General features: G+C 56.2%; 1 protein-coding gene across 2 annotated transcripts in view; it reads left to right on the top strand.

Annotated features, from left to right (window-relative positions):
- RGS12 (regulator of G protein signaling 12) overlaps positions 1 to 18980 on the top strand; it is an 87873-nt gene that overhangs the window by 19863 nt on the left and 49030 nt on the right. For both annotated transcript variants that reach the window (XM_021677708.2, XM_044913030.1), the window contains exon 3: positions 18775 to 18796. In XM_021677708.2, the coding sequence (XP_021533383.2) occupies positions 18775 to 18796 (22 nt within the window). The remainder of the gene's footprint in view (positions 1 to 18774; positions 18797 to 18980) is intronic.

Genomic DNA, 18980 nt, shown 5'->3' with positions numbered 1-18980 from the left:
GTTTTTCAGAGTCTATCGTCTCTCATGGTTGGTCTCCCCCTCCGATTCCCCCCCTTCATTCTTCCCCTCCTGCTATCTTCTTCTTCTTCTTTTTTTTTTTAAACATAAAATGCATTATTTGTTTCAGAGGTACAGATCTGTGATTCAACAGTCTTGCACAATTCACAGCGCTTACCAGAGCACATACCCTCCCCGATGTCTATCACCCAGCCACCCCATCCCTCCCACCCCCCACCACTCCAACAACCCTCAGTTTGTTTCCTGCGATTAAGAATTCCTCATATCAACCATGAGAGACGATGGACTCTGAAAAACAAACAGGGTTCTAGAGGGGAGGGGGGTGGGGGGACGGGTTAGCCTGGTGGTGGGTATTGAGGAGGGCACGTTCTGCATGGAGCACTGGGTGTTATGCACAAACAATGAATCATGGAACACTTCATCTAAAACTAATGATGTAATGTATGGGGATTAACATAAGAATAAAAAAAAAAAGAATTCCTCATATCAGTGAGAGCATATGATACATGTCTTTCTCTGATTGACTTATTTCGCTCAGCATAATACCCTCCAGTTCCATCCACGTCGTTGCAGAAGGCAAGATCTCATTCCTTTTGATGGCTGCATAATATTCCATTGTATATATATACCACCTCTTCTTTATCCATTCATCTGTCGATGGACATCTTGGCTCTTTCCATAGCTTTAGCCAGGATATTCTTGAAGAAGAATAGGTAGGAGGACTTCTGCTGTTCGCTACCGAAACTTATGACAGAGTGGGAGTAAATCAAGACTCTGTAAGTGTTGGTACATGGATGGACAGACAGACAGTGGACTAGAAGAGCATGCGCAGAAATAGACCCAGTGCCTGCATATGTGGGCTGTGTGCAGAGCAGGGCTGAGTGTGATCTTTTCAGTGGTGCTGGAATAGGAGACATCCACGTGGGAAAAAGAAAGTCAGTCAGTCCTCCCCATGCCATACAAACACAGCTAAATCCAGCTGTGCTGCAGATGTGACATGCAGAGAGCACAGGAGCGTCACCAGAGGGTCACGCAGCCACACAGCCTTGGGTGTGGGGGCGGAGAAGACTTTAAACCCCACACAAAGAGCATGAACCATAAAGGCAAAGGCTGATGCCCCGACTTGGTGAACGTCAGGACCCTTCATTCATGCGAACGCACGTGCTAGAACACGGGGGTGTGGGGGGGTGGTGGCCCCCAAGGCCCATCCATCCAAGGACGCCTGCCAGAGAAGAGTGGCCAAGAGACTCAGGTGGGCATTTTATGGAAGATGATGCCCCGAGGGCTCATCCAGCCACGCTGGTCGTCAGAGACGTGCCGTGACTGCTGTGGTGAGGTCGGCAAGCCGGGCGGCTGGAGTGAGGACCGCGGTGTCGCGTGTCGGTGTGGCTGGGTGTGTGGGGGCACACACACCCTGCCATCTGGAGCTCCACTCCATCCGAAGTAGACGTCACGTGCGCGGAGGGACGTGCGCGAGGGTCCGACAGCACCCAGTGCCGGGGGGGGGCCGCCTGCCTGTCCGCCCGCCCTGGGAAGGACAGGTAAGCTGTGATTTCTTCATGCAGCGGGACGCTCCATGGCCTCCTCGGGAGCACAGGTCAACGTCCCAGAAAGAAGGCAGACACCAAAGATTCCATTTCCGTACGTCAGAAAATAGGCCACACTGAGCCACGGCGTGTGGTTGTATGTTCAGCGTAGAACCGTGGAGAGAGGCTGGAATGTGGCTTTTCGTTATGGCCTGGGAGGAGCTCCATGGGCTGCACTTCGTGATGAATCTCTGAACCACACATTCCCACTATGTGCTCCTTTCCGAATTTGTGTTCCAGCTTCCAGAAAACATGCTCAGCCTGAGGCTCGCAGCCCTGCTGACTGCTGGGGTGGGCAGTAGTCACTGGCTGGGGTCTTGCAGGTGAGCCCGAGAGAGGAGGAAGATGGGACAGAGGAGCCGGGGCCTGCCCTCAGCAGATGAGCTGCTGACAGATGGCTGGAACAGGGAAGGGCCTTGTGGGGTGGGGTCAGAGAATGAGACAGTTCCTAGAGAAATGTCAGAAGTGAGTTCTTGTGTGTTTTATTTATTTATTTTTTAAGATTTTATTTATTTGACAGAGAGAGCACAAGCAGAGGGAGAGGGAGAAGCAGGCTTCCTGCCGAGCAGGGAGCCTGATGCGGGACTCGATCCCAGGACCCTGGGATCAGGACCTGAGCCGAAGGCAGACGCTTAACTGAGCCACCCAGGCGTCCCTCTTGTGTGTTTTAATAAAGGTGCCCATTTTGGTCATGACCATGGCAGACGGTCACCCAGGAGGCAGTGACTTGAGAGGCCAGTCGGGAAGAACATGGCCCGCCCTGTAGGCCTAGCGTGGACTGCGGGGCGTCTCTGCCCCCTAGGTGTTTAGTCAGGCACAGATCAGGGCATGAACTGACGGTCTTGATGTTTGTGAGAGGCTGCCAAGGTGCAGAGGGCCCAGGAGAGGGGCCCCGGGGGCAGGGGGGCTGAGCTGAATGTGCACAGCCTTAAAAGGGAGCCATGTCCCCGAGACCAGCACGGGAGGCCCGAGTCTCTAGAGGTCCTCCGTCGAGTGTCGCCATCGTGGGCTGTTGGCCACGGAGTCGGAAGCGTGTGCTCTTTGTGCGTGCAGCTGGGCTGATCTCGGGGTCCCACCACAGAGCGCAGAACGGGTGCAGCGGGGAGCGGCGAGTGCAGGTCGGTGGGGGCTTCTCTCCTTAGCTGTTTGGACCAGCGTGCTGCGCTCCAGGAAGTCCTCCGTGGTGCAGAATGTGAGAGACTGCTTGGGTGACAGGTGTGAGTGTGTGGGGTCAGCAGACAGTGTTGGGAAGGTGCTTGCGCAGCCCAGCAGGGACGGCTGTCACGGGTGGGGGTTGGAAATGGCCCGTGAGCCCCCAGGGCACAGGGGAAGGGAGAAGGGTGCCCTGGGACCTTCCGTGCCTCTGATTTGGTGCAGGCGTGGCAGGAAGGCTCTTGGATTGAGCTGAGGGGTGCCTGGCGCTTGGCCAGGGCCCGGGGGGGGGGGGGTCGAGGGTCACGAGGGTGAAGAAAGGCCCCTGGACCTGGGGACACCAGTGGGAGGCCTCTGGTACTGTGGACATCCTGGAAGGAGGCATGGCACATTCGTGGCAGGGAGATGGCAGGGGGGCCCGGAATAGGTTTGTGACCAGAGATGGGCCCCTCTGAGGAGGGAGTGTTCACGTTGAGCCATCGATGCGAGGGGCCAGCACGTGAAGGTCTCGGCAACAGAAGGCAGGGAGGGCCAGGCTGAGACCTGGGGTCTTACTCTAAGCGTAAAGGAGGCTTTGGGGAAACTCACAACAGGGAGCTGAGGGAGAGAGTGACGCTTCTGTGTTGAATGTGGAGAACTCGGGTGTGTTCATCGCCCGGGTCAGTGGGGCTGTGTGTGGAAGGGTCTCTGGCAGACGCAGGGGCAGAGCAGGAGGTCCTCCCTGTGTGTGGAGGTCTAGAGGTCTAGAGCACCGTGCTGGGAGGAAGTTGGCTGGGGAGACGGCCCAGGTGTGGTTAGCAAGGACTGGCAGTTCGGGGCCTGGACAGCAGAGGGCGCCGAGGTCATACATTTCCTTCCAACCTGCCCAGACTGGGGCGTGGGGGGGTGGGGGTGGGGCGCTGGGGGGGGTGCCTGCGCCTGAGGTTGGGCTGCTCCCCGTGTTCATCTCCCTCTGCCATGCTGGAACCTTTAGTAGAGTGTGTGTGTTCCAGAAGACCTGGGAAGTCCTGATGGGTCCAGGGCATTCAGGGGAAGGTGCTCCTCCCCCTCCCAAGACTGGCGTGGGGCTGGGGGCAAGAACCCATGAGAGGCGCCTGGGGATGTGGGAGGCTGCCGCCAGGAGGGCTCCTGCCAGAATACAGGAGGGGCTCTCAGCAGGATTTTCTAGGTGGCCACAGAGGGTTCTCTCCCTGCCTGGCTTGCCTGTGTTCCCGCTGGAATGTCCTCTGCTGCCATTCCCAAGTGCTTACACTGGATTCCCAGCTCAGATCAGACCCCTGGGCAGGTGTGGGGCAGAGGGAACAAGGGGCCCCTGGGGTCTCCCCAGCCTGGTGATGCACCAGTGGGTGCTTGGGACCTACTTCCTGTTGTCCGGGTTCCTGGGCCAGAGCTCCCCATCGAAGGCCCCTGGCTCTTCTGCTAGGCGGCTCATGTGGTCAGGCAGGCCTGGGGTTGGGGGCCAAGGACCCCCCACCCCCCTGCTGAGCTGGCACTCTGCCTGCTGCCCCTCTGCGCAGCTCACTGCCACCCTGCACCGCCACCCCCACCAGACTTTTCTTGTACCCAAACCTGCACCTGGTTTTATTAGGGGCTCATCTTTGTGGGCCCAGGTCTGAACTCAGTCTCCAACCGGCCCTGAGCCAACATACCCATCAGAATAGGGAGGATGCGATGGTGAGTGTGTCTGGTGTCCTGGACACTTGCCCTCAGCAGCTGCTGGGACTCTGGGACACTTGGACAGCCTGGGAATCTCTCCTTCCCCTGCAGGTGAGCCAGGCTCTGGGGCCAAGGTGCCATCCAGCATAGGGGGTCTGTCGCCAGATTCTTGCCCCCGTCCCTTCCCTTTCCTCGCCCTGCAGACAGCAGAGAAGGGCAGGCGGACAGCCAGAGGGGAGACACAGAAAGCCCGCAAAGGACACAAGGATGCAGAGAGACTGTGGCGCGTGGAGCCAGGTAGGGGCAGGCCACTGTTCAGGCCACACGTGACGGACCACACAGACAAGATGAAATTGCGCTTCCTCTGCTGGGGTGTGGGCATTTCTGTCTGAAGTGATTAAAAGAAAAAGAAGCTTGGCCCCTGAGTGGTGGTGTGGACGGCTCAGCGCCCAGGTGCTGGGTTTTCTCGAGGTCCTGGCCAGAGGTCCCACGGGGCGCCCTGTGGGCATGGCCTTCCTATTCTGTAGTCTGGTTCCATTCTTGGTCCCTGGTGGTCCTCCGGGGTCTGGCAGGCCTTTGGGACTAGGGCCAAACCTACAAATTAGTACAGACCCCTTGGAAATCGGTAGGGCAAATAACCAGGGTCACAGAGTCACGGGCTCGACTGACCACCCACGAAAACCTGCCAGAGTGTGTCCTCAGAAGGTGCGTGTGTGTGCATGCATGGGGTGTGTGCCTGTTGGAGGGTGAAGTTGGGTGGGAGGGGTGGCGGTGAGTGGGTTGGGGAAGGAGGGTGGCGTGTGTCCTGTCTGTTTGCCCACTGGGCCTGGCCAGAGCCTGTCTCAGCCTTGCCAGTCTGCGGTTGATACCACACAGCGCCCTGCCCGCCACTTCCTCTCTTTCGGCCGCCGGGGGAAGGAGGTGGGCTTGTGAGCTTTGTCTGCCAGACTTGATTTATTCCCAGAAGAGGTGATGTGTTGGTGTGCCCGGGGGATCTATCTGTTAGTGGAGGCCCCCACTTCCTTCATACTGCCGACTGTCCTGTTTGGGAAAGACGATCCTGGAGAGCAGGCGGAGGGGTTGGGCCATGGAACTTAAGGATGAGGCCCCAGCGAGGGCAGGGGCTCTAGGCCCCTCCAGGCCTGGCGGGTCAACCACGGGAGCCCTGGGCGCCCAGGAGGGTTGGAAGGAGCTCTCTGGGCTGAGGCTTGTTACATCACCCCCACTAGGCGCAGGGTGCAGGGGCCAGGGGGAGAGGTGGGGCTGCCTGGCGCATCCCTGCCCACCTCCTGGGGGCCCATGCCGTAGGCTGCTGCTCCCATCCCCGCCTCTCTCACCGGGTCCTAGCCTTCTGTGCAGCCTTCCCTGCGTCCCCCAGCCCGTCCCCCAGCCCTGGGCTGTGCTCTCCCCCTCCCAGCCCCTCCCTCGCCCGCCCCCCTCAGGCCAGGCGCTTCCTGTGCTCAGTGGTGGCGGTGTGGATGGTCATGGTGGCTTCTGCCCCTTCCTCGCTTTTGCCTTGACGTCAATTCATACTTTCGTTGTGTGTGGATCTTTTGAGAAAAGCAGTCTGAGGCAGCTTGAGCTGATGCCCGTGGTTCGTCTGTAAGATTTTCACCTTTCAGGCAGGCACCGTACATTTCTGCATTAAACACCATCCTGTGCTCGGTGTCCCAGACTTCCTTCACTGAATGCTCACGTTGGGAATACTCATGTTTCCCCCACGGAAAAGCAAAAGTCAGGACAGGCTCAGCATGGTCAGTGCGGTCAGCTGAGGGCCCGACCCCAAACCTGAGGGCCATCCTCCCAGCCTCTTGACCCTGTTGGCATTGAGTTTGCAGCCCTGGATAGGATGCTTCCCAAGGTCTGTGGCTGCCTAACCCTCCATGGCGGGGTGGGCGTGCTGAGCCCTGGAGCCCGTGCAGAGGGGACCCAGACATGCATAACGTGGTGCAAAGAAGTCCTTTGGGGTGAGCGGTTTGCCCTTGGGTCTCCAGAAAGTCAACAGGTCTGTTTGCAGTGATACCTAAGTTCTAGACTCAGTTTCCTGTTTCTTCTTCCTCTGTCCAGCAGGATCTGCCGTGGTTCCCTCCCTCTCAGCCTGTGTCAGGCGTCAGAAGGCAGATGAGGCGGATCATGGGACAGAGATAGATGCGTGAGACGGGTTTTAGGAATACGGCCGAATCTGCAGGTTGGCATCACATAAACTCGTGCATATGGAGGCTTATAATAGAATCGTCAGCAACTGTAATTAAGGCTGTGAACTGCGCCACGCTGCTAAAAAAACAAATTCTCTGCAGCTGTTGTACTGACTGAGAATTACCCCTATCAGCTGAAGTTTTATTCTTCTGATTTGGTAGAGGAAATACTTGAAAAATGATCTCACAGCGTGACTTATGTAAACGGCTTTTTTTTTTTTTCCACACGAGACAATTGAGATAGAGTCTGAATCCCTGGCAGACCACAGCTTCCTGCAGTGTCCTGTTGCCATGGGTTACGGAGGGAGCGGAATGGAACTTCATCTGAAATGTCTTTAAACTTCCCTGACATGCACGGGCATGCTGCTGCGTCGAATGGTATAGTGTAGATCCGCACGCCTGGTGTGGGTCGGAAGTGTTCTTGCCCTAAGATGAATTTGGGAAAAGGGCTGTCAGAGGAAACGCACATGTTAAATGATCAGCAGGTAAGTTATTCTAGCTGTTTCTTGTCATTTAACAGATCTTCTGTAAGACAACTTGGCATCTCCGTGACTGTTTTGTTTTTAAACTGTTCAGTGAATGGTAGATTTTAGGTGTGAACTTTGAAAACAGTGCTTGTCTGCATCACGGAGCTCAAGCACACGCCCGGGGCTCTGGGAACCCAGGCCCCCGGAGCGAGGCTGGGCCGGGCCGGTCGGCTGCAGCGAGGCCAGCCCAGCCTCCCCGGCTCCCAGCTGCTTGCCTTGAAGTCGGCCCTACAGAGAGCATCCCATGCTTTTCTCGTCCTTACTGGAGGAATGAGATTTTAAGCAGATTTTAAGGCAAGTGAGCTCATTGTGTTGAAGTGTTAAATTTCAACTGGATTATTAAAATCTATCATAGCCTTTAAATCACCATTTTGTATCTAATATTGTAAAACGTAGTGAGGTGATTCTGCCTCATACAGGTACACAGGGAACTCCTGGCATAGGAATTATTATCCGAGCTTTTATATATAAAGTTGAACTTACTATGAAACTTTAAAAAAAAAAACGTTTGAGATTTAAAAAAGAATGTTTCTTTTCCTCTTGTGGCTGGGCTGTGTTGACATAAAGGTAAAAAGAAATTACTTACATGAGATTGTCACTAATTACGGGGTACTGATTTTAAATTCATTCTTTTCTGAGAGTTGTTTCATCCTGATATTTTCCAAATGCCCAGGGACCTCTGGGGAGCTGCAGGGGAGTCAGTTAGAAGTGACGGGTTTGGATGTGAGGTGAAGGGGAAGGAGCTGTCTCCTTCCCTTTACATGGGAAATAGGAATAGGTCAGTTGGAGAGGTCACGGATCATCCTGATGCAGTGAGTGCCGATTTTAATGTATTTTAAAAATACTCGGGATGTAGTTTGCAAAGCCCAGGGACTACTAACGCTCACTCGAGAGGGTGGAGAGGCACCTTTGATGTTTACGGGCGTGCCCGCTGCAGGGCTGCCTCTGGCCGCTTCATGTTCCCATAGACCCCCCTCCTCGTCCTGGATGGAAAAGTGAATTTTGAATATATTGTGTCCTTTGTGGGCCTATTAGCCAGTTAGTTATTTGTACATGTGCGTAGGCTGCATTTTCAGTTCAATGGTATATAAAGGCAAGTTTTAGAAAATGTTGGTTTTTATTCTGAGTAAAAAAAAAAGGTCACTAAAAATCTGCTTTGTGCTTGCCTGTATAAATGGTTTGGATCCCTTCCAAACTTCTTGCAAATGCTCAAACTGGCAAGTAAGTTGCTGGCATGGGTGTGTGCAGACCGGGTGGTATGGTTGTGTTAAGCAGCGTACACGAGCAGCCCCCTCCCCTCTGGGGTCGAGGCGGTGCCGGAAGGTCGTGGGATGAGTGGTAGGTACTGCGTGCAGCTCCGCCGGGCCCCAGGGGGGCCCGTGGGAAAGCGGGCAGAAGGCGGGTCCTTGTGGGGGGCTAACCCCGCAGGCCCATGGGCAAGGGGAGTGAGATTGGGGGGCCCGTGTGGGAAGGCTGGCTCCGTGCCTCACCGGCTCTGCTTCTCCTGCGGAGCCTCCGCTTGCTGGTGCGGAAGTGGGGGTGCCCCGGGGGGCCAGGCCGCCATCCGCAGTGTGTGTGCGTGCTCAGTGGACGCCGTGCGGCGGGAAAGGCTGTGTTTCTTGCAGGCGGAGAGCCCTTCTGCCTCCGTGGGAGCGCTTTCCCACAGTCGTTTGAGGAGCACAAAGGAGAGCCGGTGGCTGCCGACCCAGGAAAAGCGAGAGGCTCTCGGCCAAACGAACAGATCGCAGTTTGTCCATCTTGTAAGGAGTGAAGTTGAACGGACGTAGACTTGGAACGTGCACATGTGCCCCTTTGTCCGAGCAAAGCCGTCCGTCGTCCTCCAAGCACGTCAGGACAGGTGTCAGCCGCAGAGGCTGCCGAGGCTGCGTGGGGGACACAAACCCCACAGCCTGAAAGGAATAGGAGCGTCACAAGAAGAAAGCTGCGGCAGGCGTCCCGTGTGGACCCCTCGCCCCGCTGCCCCTGCGGCACTTGGGGGGCTGCGGCCCCCACCCTGCCTCCCACCAGCAGGGCTGCCCACGGAGCTCCTCACTCCTGGGCTCTGTCCCTCCTTCCTGGTCCTAAACTACAGACCCCACTGGGCCGCACACTTGGCAGAGGTTTGCCGGGCAGGGGCTTGGGAGCACATCTCATGTCACCTATGCCTTTTGAGGTCTGTCTGCCCCGGCGACTGCCTTGGGGCTGCTAGTGCGTGAGGGAAAGAACTTCCCAGAAACCAAGGGGCTTTCGCCTCTTCGTGCACTGGGGCTCTGGGTAGCATTTTGAAAATAAGAAGGGCTGCACTAGAAGGACATGGTGGAGTGTTCTGGGTGCCGTGGGATGAGCGGTGGAGGTAGCCGTGCTCGGGGCGCCTCATCGGGGCGTGCAAAGGGCGAGCGGGTCCCGCAGAGAGCCCCACAGAGAGCCCCGCAGAGGCTGGAGGAAGACAGGGAGGTGGCGGGGAGGAGGGCCGCTGGGCTTGCACCTGGGGAGGCCCAGGCTCGGTGGGGAAGAAGGCAGGGCTGGCCACGCGAGCAGGGCCCGCTGTGGTGCCACGGATGGGCTGGGCCGGCTCCGGTCACAGGCCCACGGGGGTCGGGGCAGGTGGCAGGGGGGAGAGCTGAGAGCGGGCTTAGGTCCCCAGGGGAGGCCGTGTGGGCTGCCCGGCTACCAGGCTGGCTGTGGGGTGGGAGCGAGCGCGGCAGGCTGCCCTTCCGTGGGCCGCCTCCCGCCCGGCTGGCTCTGAACCTCTGGGATGAGCGGGGTGGGCTGCACAGAATTCTTTTGCATTTGGCTGAGTTTATCTTTTTTTAGCTCAGATGAACGGACTTCTCTTCACTGCCCGTCTCTCCTATCGGCCTGTCCCACTCACGGGGCTCCCACGGTGCCAAGCAGAGCTGGGGTGGAGGGCCGCGGGCCTGTGTCCAGTGGGCTGGCCCTGCGTGACTGGCGGTCAGTCAGTCGGTGCGTACTTTGCCCCAGATCGCTTTCGACCCTAAAACCCTTGGGGGAGGGGCCTCGGGTCTGTGATCCGTGTTCATCCCACTTAATGCACTGGTTGCACACATTCTTCTCTCGCTGTTTGAGGCTCTGCTCCTGACTGTCTATATAAGAAGACCCCCCAGTCTATTTGCAGTGGACTCCAGTTTCTGTCTACACGTCCTCCCCTTTCCTTCAGTAAGAGGTGGGCCGCCTTGCAGCAGCAGCTCTTCCTCCCTGGTATTTGCTGAAGACGGTCCTGTCTTCTGCACCCCCAGTCCTGGGGTGTGGCCGGCATGCAGGCTTCTTTCTCCCTGATCCTGCGAGGAGTGTCCAGTGCACTGCCCCTTCTCACCATCCGTCCCTGAACGACTTGTCTGTCAGTGCTTGTCATCCTCCCATGAAAGAAAGGCCAGATTTCCTAAAACAGCAGGATGTCTGGGTGTCCCAGCATTTGACCAGCTTTCCTGGGGGCCCCATTCCCTCAGGATCCCTCCCTGGCTTCTCTCCTCCAGGTGCCTCCAAGCTATCACTTAGAGGCTGCCCTCTCCAGCCTGCCTCTGCAGCGGGGACCCCACGCTCCAGACCCAGCAGCGGGTCCATGTCCGCTCCCAGCTCCCTCTGGACGTGCAGGAGGCGGGTGGGGAACCGTGGCCAAGTCGGACTTGGGCTTCTCCCTCGGTCTCCCCTGCCCCTCACTCAGGCCATCCCTCGAGCCCTCCGTGTCGGCAGGCCCGTGAACTCAGCCCTCCAAATCTGTCCTTGCATTCTTCCTTCCTTGCCCCACCTTGCTCTCTTGCCTGCACCCTGGGCGCTGCTCACTGCCCTGCATCAGCCCTTCTCTAGCGACACCCTGCGGGGACACCTTTGTGTGCCCTTCTCTGTGCCATGCTCTTCCGTGGCACCTGACTTGCCCAGGCAGCAGGGAGCTGACGTTTTTGGATTCATCTTCAGCGCCGAGCAGAAGCACCTGGGGCCAGGGCTGCCCGGTCTGGTGTGTGGCTTTGTTGCATGCATCCCTCGCGCCTGCAGAGGCATTGATGAGTGGAAGCAATCTCAGCTGGAACTCCCCCGGCCCTGCCTGACCCACAGGGCAACTGCTGGAGCCCAGGGGCTGCTGGGAGCTGATGGAGCCAGCCTGGGGAGGACGGGGGGCTCCACCTTGAGGCTCAACTCTGCTGGGTGGAGGTTTTAAAACCACCGACACATCTCAGCCTTTATGAGAAAGCGAGTCCCTGGGGTTGGGCTTCAACTTCACACGAGAGTGGGGCTTGGATTCTGGCCTCCTGCGTGTCCCTGCATGTCCCATTCCTGCAGGAGCTCCTCCGTGACAGTGTCTGAGAGCTAGACATGGTGCCGCCTCCTGCACAGAGCATCCCAGGAAGGCCGTGCTTACCTTCACTTCACTGGCGGTCCCTGCTGTCTTGGGTTGCGAGGTCGTGGGCATCATCCCAGGCCTTCGGCCGCTTCCCACCCTGTGTCTTTCTTGAATTGGGCCAGCCAGTGAGGAAATGGGGTTTGCAGTCTTTATGTCAAGGTCAGAGGATTTCTGGGTGAGGTCAGATGCTCACACCGAACACCTAGTGTTAGTGTGGGGCCTGTGTGCCGCTCATCGGGGTGTTTGCAAAGTGCATCATCTCAGGCTTCACTGAGGGTGTGACACGAACATTCAGTCTTAAATTCTTGGGGAAATGCTGTCATTGTGGGTTTGGCCTTCTTGGCTCTCTTCTGATTTTATTGAAGAATGAAGAGGTCTCTGGGAAGCAGGTGCCTACACGCACACGCACTTTAGAGAGCGAAGCCCAGGTTCCATTCTGAGCTCTGGGGCTCTGCCCACATCTGATACTCGGTTGCCCCGTCCCCTCCCCCCTACAAACACTGTGATGGGTCCACCCCCGCCCACGTCGTGTGGCACTGAAAACGCCCAGAGTGCCCTCACCCCATGCCATTCACCCCATGTCATCCCTATCTCCCGGATCACAGAAATTCTTTATTGTGAACATCACAGTTTGAACCTCCAATGAACCTGTGTCATGGGAGGCCCTATGTCCAGGTGTCTCTTGTTGGAGCTGCTGGAAAGCAGTGGTGTGGGGTGTGCGTGTGCTCGTGGCTCATATGCGTGAACATGGAGAGAGCGGGGCTGGGATAGAACATTGTGGCATCCCAGCGTGGGGACGGGTGCTGAACACAGCCCTCTCGCCGGGCCTCTGGGAGGTCGCTCCTGTGCCCTGCCACCAAGGGACCTGGGAGCTGACTGGCAAGGGCAGACATCAAGGCTGTGGTGGGCCTGCCTCAGGGGCCTGGCAAGGAAGGCTTCCCTGAGAAGGCGTAGCTGGGGCCATAGCCAGGTAGGTGGGCTGCAGGCGAGGCCGCAGGTGGGAGCGGGGCAGGGTGGGGGGGTGAGGGGTGTGAGAAGTGGCGCACTGAGGGTCCAGGAGGGGCTGGGTCCTTCCTGCAGCAGCTCTCAGAGTCCTGGGACTACACTCTGCAGGGGGAGATGCGGGTCACGTGGGGACCTCGCACACGTGATGCGTGTGCTCACGTGCACACACATGTGTGACTGAAGCTGGGCCTGAGCACAGCATGGATCCCGGGAAGTACTTGGTATTTTCCTTTTACATTTTTCTATCCATCTTACTTGGTGGCTGACAAATGCGGCTCATGGCCCCTGAATTGATTTGACAGCTCCTTAGGGGATTGTGGTTGGGTGTGAAGACCCCTGGGCCCATGGAGCCCAAGTCAGGGCATAGCGCCCCCAACAGGCCCCACATGGGCCTGCTCACTTCCACACTCGGTCCAGCGAGGAGTCACTTAAAACTTAAATGATCAAGTTTTCATTATTTTAAAAAATTTTTTAAAGATTTTATTTATTCATTTGAGAGAGAGCGTGCACGGCGTGCACGAGCAGGAGAAGGGGTGGAGGGAGAAGGAGAAGCAGGCTCTCCGCTGAGCGCTGAGCACCGATCCCAGGACCCTGGGATCATGACCTGAGTGAAAGGCAGACGCTTAACCGACTGAGCCACCCAGGGGCCCCATTGATGAAGTTTTTAAAAAATCAAATAAGTGTATATTAGATACAAATAGGAAGTGTTAAATTCTTAAGGTTTTTCATCATTTGGGTTATTTATATTCTCTTTGTATTCAAAACATTTGATGCATTTGGGCAACTTACAGCCTTTGGTCTCTTATTTAGGACTCAGATAGGACTGATTAATACTTTTTATGTCTAAGCTAGGAAATTTTGTCAGTGATTCAAAACTGAAAATTGATATTATTATATATTACTATATATCAAAGTAATTTGGTGACGATATAGTTTAATACTTGCTCTTGTCTAATGTTACAGACAGGATCAGCCTTGATAAAGGTTAGATTCGTCATGTACTTCCCTTCATATTAATGATCTGAAACTTTAACACCATTGATTTAAAACTTTTTTTTTTTTAAAGATTTTATTTATTTATTTGACAGAGAGAGACACAGCGAGAGAGGGAACACAAGCAGGGGGAGTGGGAGAGGGAGAAGCAGGCTCCCCGCTGAGCAGGGAGCCCGATGCGGGGCTCAATCCCAGGACCCTGGGATCATGACCTGAACCGAAGGCAGACGCTTAACGACTGAGCCACCCAGGCGCTCCAACACCATTGATTTAAAATAAAATATCCATGGAACCTGTGTCGTCCAAATTTCCTGCTGGGAATCAGTCCGATTTCCACTGAACTATCAGGTTTAAGAGGCTGACCCGAGGAATGGAGATGGTTTGAATTTAAATTGCGTATCTAAATACTTTGTAAGTTTCTTTCAAACAAATAAATTATGTCAGTGTAAATTCCAGTCCTGTAGGCATATGTTCTAGAACACTCTCGAGCTGTTTCGTTACGATGAGCACAGACGGATGGATGCTCACTTACTGGGATCTTTGTCACTGGCAGCTTGTTTTTACAGTTCTGCTGCTTTTGTAGGTGTAACACGTAGATATGGGAATGCAGGAAGAGCCCACGAGTACAGACTAATGAAAACGAGTTATTGATCCGGATTATACTGGATATCAGAATAAACGTTAGGGGTGTTAAGCTGTAATTCATAAAAGCGTTTGTAGTGGTCCAGTGGTCTCAGTGTGCTGAGACCTTGGGAATGCCTGACTTTAAGTCATCCCCCCCCGCTGTGGGCGATGCTCCATGGGAAGTATCTTAGGGGGGTTTCTGAAGCTTTGCCATTTTGGACTGCTTCCCCCTGTCAGCCGGGCTCTGCTAAGAAAAATTGCAAACCAGGATTTAAAAGGGTAACTTGGGTCAGCATAGACATGTTGTTGATCCTGAGGCAAATAGGAATGATTTGGGGGTTCCCTGTCTTTTCCAGCTCCCCGTTGTTGGTAGGCTGTCTGCCTGTGTCTCCTCACCCCGCTCGCCGAGCACCGAGCACGGCCACCAGTAAAGCACGCTGGGCCCGAGCTCCCCGCAGGGTGCCTCCTGGCTCCTCCCTGCCACCGCCTGTGGCCGTGGGAGACCGCTTCACCTCTTTAGGCCTTACCTCCTCTTGGAGCGAAGGCCCCTGATCCATGCTCCTCAGCCTGCTCCCATGTCCATCTCAGGGGCCAAGGAGCTGGGGTGCTGAGCAGGGATCGGCTGATGTCATGGCCCGGCTCTGCCACTGCGTGCTTGTAAAGTGGAATAAATATTGGACAGTAAACAGGAGAATCAGGTTAATGGTAATTATACACTATTTATTTGCAAATTAAATAATCTAGTCAGGGAAAGTCATCACTTATTTCTCCAAAAATATGTGAACTTGGAAGAGGAGAGTAGTTTTATGTCTGGATAGTATATTTTTTTTAAAGATTTCATTTATTTATTTGAGACTGGGGAGGGGCAGTGGCAGAGGGAGAAGCAGACTCCCTGCTGAGCAGGGAGCCCGACATGGGGCTTGATCCCAGAACCCTGAGATCACACCTGAGCCGAAGGCAGACGCTTAACCGACTGAGCCACCCAGGCGCCCTGTGTCCGGATACTATTGAAGCATGTCTCCGTAGAGCTCTGCCAGGGGTATGAGCGTCACCAGGGCAACATGTCCAGAGCAGAGGGTGGAGGCCGTGAGTGAGGCTGCGGAGCTGGCCTCCCTGTGACCCTGCCTCACACTGCGGTGGGCGAGGAGCAATCCCAGCATGAGCTTGAGAAGATGTGGGGTGGTCGGGGGACATCTGTGACCTCTGCCCCTTACTGGCCCCTCCAGGATGAGCCCACTAGCCCACAGCTTTCCAGATGCCTAGAACTTTCCTTAGCATTTTATTTATTTATTTATTTTTTTAAGATTTTATTTATTTATTTGACAGAGAGAGACACAGCAAGAGAGGGAAACACAAGCAGGGGGAGTGGGAGAGGGAGAAGCAGGGTTCCCGCCAAGCAGGGAGCCCGATGTGGGGCTCGATCCCAGGACCCTGGAACCATGACCTGAGCCCAAGGCAAACACTTAATGACTGAGCCATCCAGGTGCTCTTTCCTTAACATTTTAAAGATTGATTGATTGATTTTGGGGGGGGGGGGCAGGGCAGAGGCAGAGGGTGAGAGAGGATCTCAAGCAGACTCCCTGTTGAGCGCAGAGCCCGATGCAGAGCTCGATCGCACGACCCTGAGATCACGACCTGAGCCGAAACCAAGAGTCAGACATTTAACTGAGTGCACCACCCAGGTGCCCTGAACCTTCCTTAGCATTTTAAGCTTGGGAGGTGCTCTTTGGACACAACTTCCCAAACTGGGGAAAGGGAAGGAAATGCACATTTGAGGCTGTGGCTCAGAGCTCTTGAGTGCCTCCTGGAACATGGTGAACAACCGAGGCACCCAGAATGCTGGGGCGCCTCTCCCGGAGGATGTGCGTGAGGGGTCCCGGGGGTGGCCTGTGGGCGGTGAGCTCTGGCACCAGCAGAAGAGCTGTCCTCTCTGAGAGTTCACTGGCCCGCGTCCAGGCCTCCTGCCTCTCCTTCCCCTGCTCGCTCCCGGCCCTCTGGTCTCCAAGTGGCCGCAAGGGTGACCGTTTTCAGGGCTGTCTTCCAGTTCCCAGACTCTCTCTTCAGCAGCCTCCCCTCTGCTCGCCTCTCCCCCGGTGTCTAATCTCAGCATCGTGCACGGCCAGACGCCTCGTGGAGGGTTCTGTTTCACGGAGGCCCCCTCACCTCCTCTTGTCTGTGTTACGGCTTCTACCGACGATTTCAGAGCTCTGGGGCATTCTGTATCTGAACTTTCCAGTGCCCGTGCGTCTCTTGTCGTTTCTCCTGGTGGGCTTTTCCCTCGAGTTCGGGGGGATTTTTGAATTGTGAGCTCTAATTTGGGTGGGCTCACTTTTTGGAACTCCTGCGGGCCTCAGTCGGACTGCTTTCCTCCCGGAAGGATTAGGGAGCTGGGCATCTTGGCCCAGGCGTCCCAGGGTGTGTGGGCTGTGCCCTGTGCCCAGCGTCCAGCCCAGCCCCTGGGTCCCACCTAGTGGCTCCTTTGCTGGGTTTGGAGCAGCAATATATTAAAAGCATGTTTGTTTCTGTACTGTCTTCACAATTTTTCTATAAATCTAAAACTTTTCTAAAAAATAAAGGATACTTTTTTAAAAAGCATGTTTGTTGCGCTTTACCTGGATCCGTTTGCGCTGCACTGAAGGCCCCATGGGCTGGAGTCTGGCAGCGCCCTGCCTGCCTCATCCACGCGGCTCCCCCCGCTGCCACTCCACGGCACCCCACTCTCACCCCGCCTGCTTCCATCTCTTTTGGCTTCAGGGACACGCCTCTGTCCTGGGTCGTGGGTTTTGGTTCATTTTGGGGGTGGACGTAGAGAGTTTTAGTGGCTTTTTCCATCTGCTGAGGTCTGCGAATGTGGTTTCCACCGTGATCGTAACATGAAGTTGACTGTGGCCTTCCTATTTATAGAAGTTTGCATTTTATGATTAATTTCTCAGACGTGATTATTGACAGTATTTCTGATTTTGTGTGTGGTCTTGTGGATTTTCTTCTCATAATCTCCAGGGAATAACGTGCCTTCATACTACTGAACTTATAACAGGATTGTAGGTGATTTACTGTGAGGACGGGAAGGACCGCTTTGCACACTGCTCATGTCAGCCCGGGAGGGAGCCTGCCCCGCACTGCTGCAGTAAAGAACACCAGGGGTCTGGTGGCGGAGGGCTGATGGCCCAGCGCTGGCTTGCCGCGGCCCATACTTGCCTGCCCATCTGGTAGTGTAAAAACCGGACATGCCACCAGTGTGTGTGTTTACTGTTGGGAACGTCTTGATAAGGTGCCAGGGTACAGTTTTAGAGTATTTCTGGCCCCAGCACTCAGGATGGTTGGAAACCGTGAGCAGCCCCGTTTCCAAAACGGTCAGGAGGTGGCTTCCCCGGGCTGTCGGAGGACAGGCCCTCTTTCTGGGCCAGAAGGTCCTCCCTTAGCCGGTCCTCTAGCCTTGCGGGTCTAAGTCCCACGAGGTGAGGGGCTCTGAATGGGAGAGGGTCCCCCATCTTCCATGCAGCCTGGGAGGTGAGGTTAAGGGGGGCCTGGTGCCAGGAATGGGCTGTCAGCTGGGCCTTTGGGAAGACCCTCCTCATGCTGTGCACTGTGCTCTCACCTGCCTCTGCAGAGAGGACACGGGGTATTTCTCCATGCCAGGGCGCCAGGGAGGGATTCTGTAGCCAGGCCTGAGCCCCGGGGGCTTTGGTCACCACCGAGAACACGTAGCTGCGAGGATTGATCCTGCGCACGGTGACAGCCGGGAGGTAGCCGGGGGGCGACCCAGGGCCAGTGTCTCAGCACCTGTAACCTTGGGGCCCGACCCACACGCCGTCCTGGGGAGCCGCGGCCTCTGCTGGGGCCAGGACGCGCAGCAGGATTGCAGGGTGTCCCCTGCAGGCTCTCGAGTCCTTTCCTTGTTGGCTCCTCCCGGCTTCCCGTGTCTGTGCACCCAGATGCTCTCCTTCCTCAGCCGCTCCTCCCCTTTCCCCACTTCCCTACAGGCCTCGGCCTGCGCAGCGCCTTCCAGTCGTCCTCCTCAGACGGGCCTTTTGTCATTCCGACCGTCCATCCTGCCAGGCCCTCCCTCACGGCCTCCTGCTGCCTACTGGCCTGTTTTCCCCTTGCACAACGTGTTCCTTCTTGCCCTGGTGCCTCTGAGCCAACCGCCCTCCTCTGCTCCAGGCTCCCTCCTGGCGGGCGGGCTGTGGGCTGACCCCTGCGGGGCTGTCACCAGCACCTGTCCCCGGCACCCCGTGGTTGGGCCTGGGTCCCCGCGCAGGTGGAGGCGATTGAGCAGCCTGGTGTGGGGTGGCCTCGGGTGCGGTGTGCAGGGGGCCTGCCTCCCCGGTGCCCCGTGTGCCCCACATGCTGCCCGCACTGATGTGGGCTCCTGAGCCAGCTTTCTCCGAGGTGTTCCTAATGGTGTCGAACGTGCCGGGATCTGTTCTCTTCCCATGAAAGTGGTGATGACTTGCGCAGAGCCCTGTGTCCCCGGCCCGCCCGGCTTGGGCGGGGTTCGCTCAGGAAGTGGGAGCGCGGCGCTCAGCTCACTGGGGTGCCCGCGTGTCCTGGGTCGCCCGCGCCCGGAGCCGGGAGCCCCGCGCTCACACGACGGACCTGCTGCTTCCCGACTTGTCATGAGGCTTCATTAACTCATGTCTCTCTCTCTTTTCTTTCAGTCTGCAACTGTATCTGATGGGGGTAAGTCACAATTTCTGATGTCTACTTTTATTATTTTTAATGAAGTGTTCCAATTGTGAAAGTGTATTTGCCATTGATTCACCCAGAAGAGATGTTTGCCTTGCCTCTCCCCGGCCCCTGGGGGAGGGTTTGAGTCAGGGCAGAGGTGGGGGAGCTTGCCGTGGCTCCCAGGTGGCCGGGACGC

The sequence above is a fragment of the Neomonachus schauinslandi genome, chromosome 2 (genome assembly GCF_002201575.2).
Source record: "Neomonachus schauinslandi chromosome 2, ASM220157v2, whole genome shotgun sequence".
NCBI lineage: Eukaryota > Metazoa > Chordata > Mammalia > Carnivora > Phocidae > Neomonachus > Neomonachus schauinslandi.
Note: the sequence above shows the minus strand (reverse complement) of the source record. Positions and strands in the feature narration are given on the sequence as shown.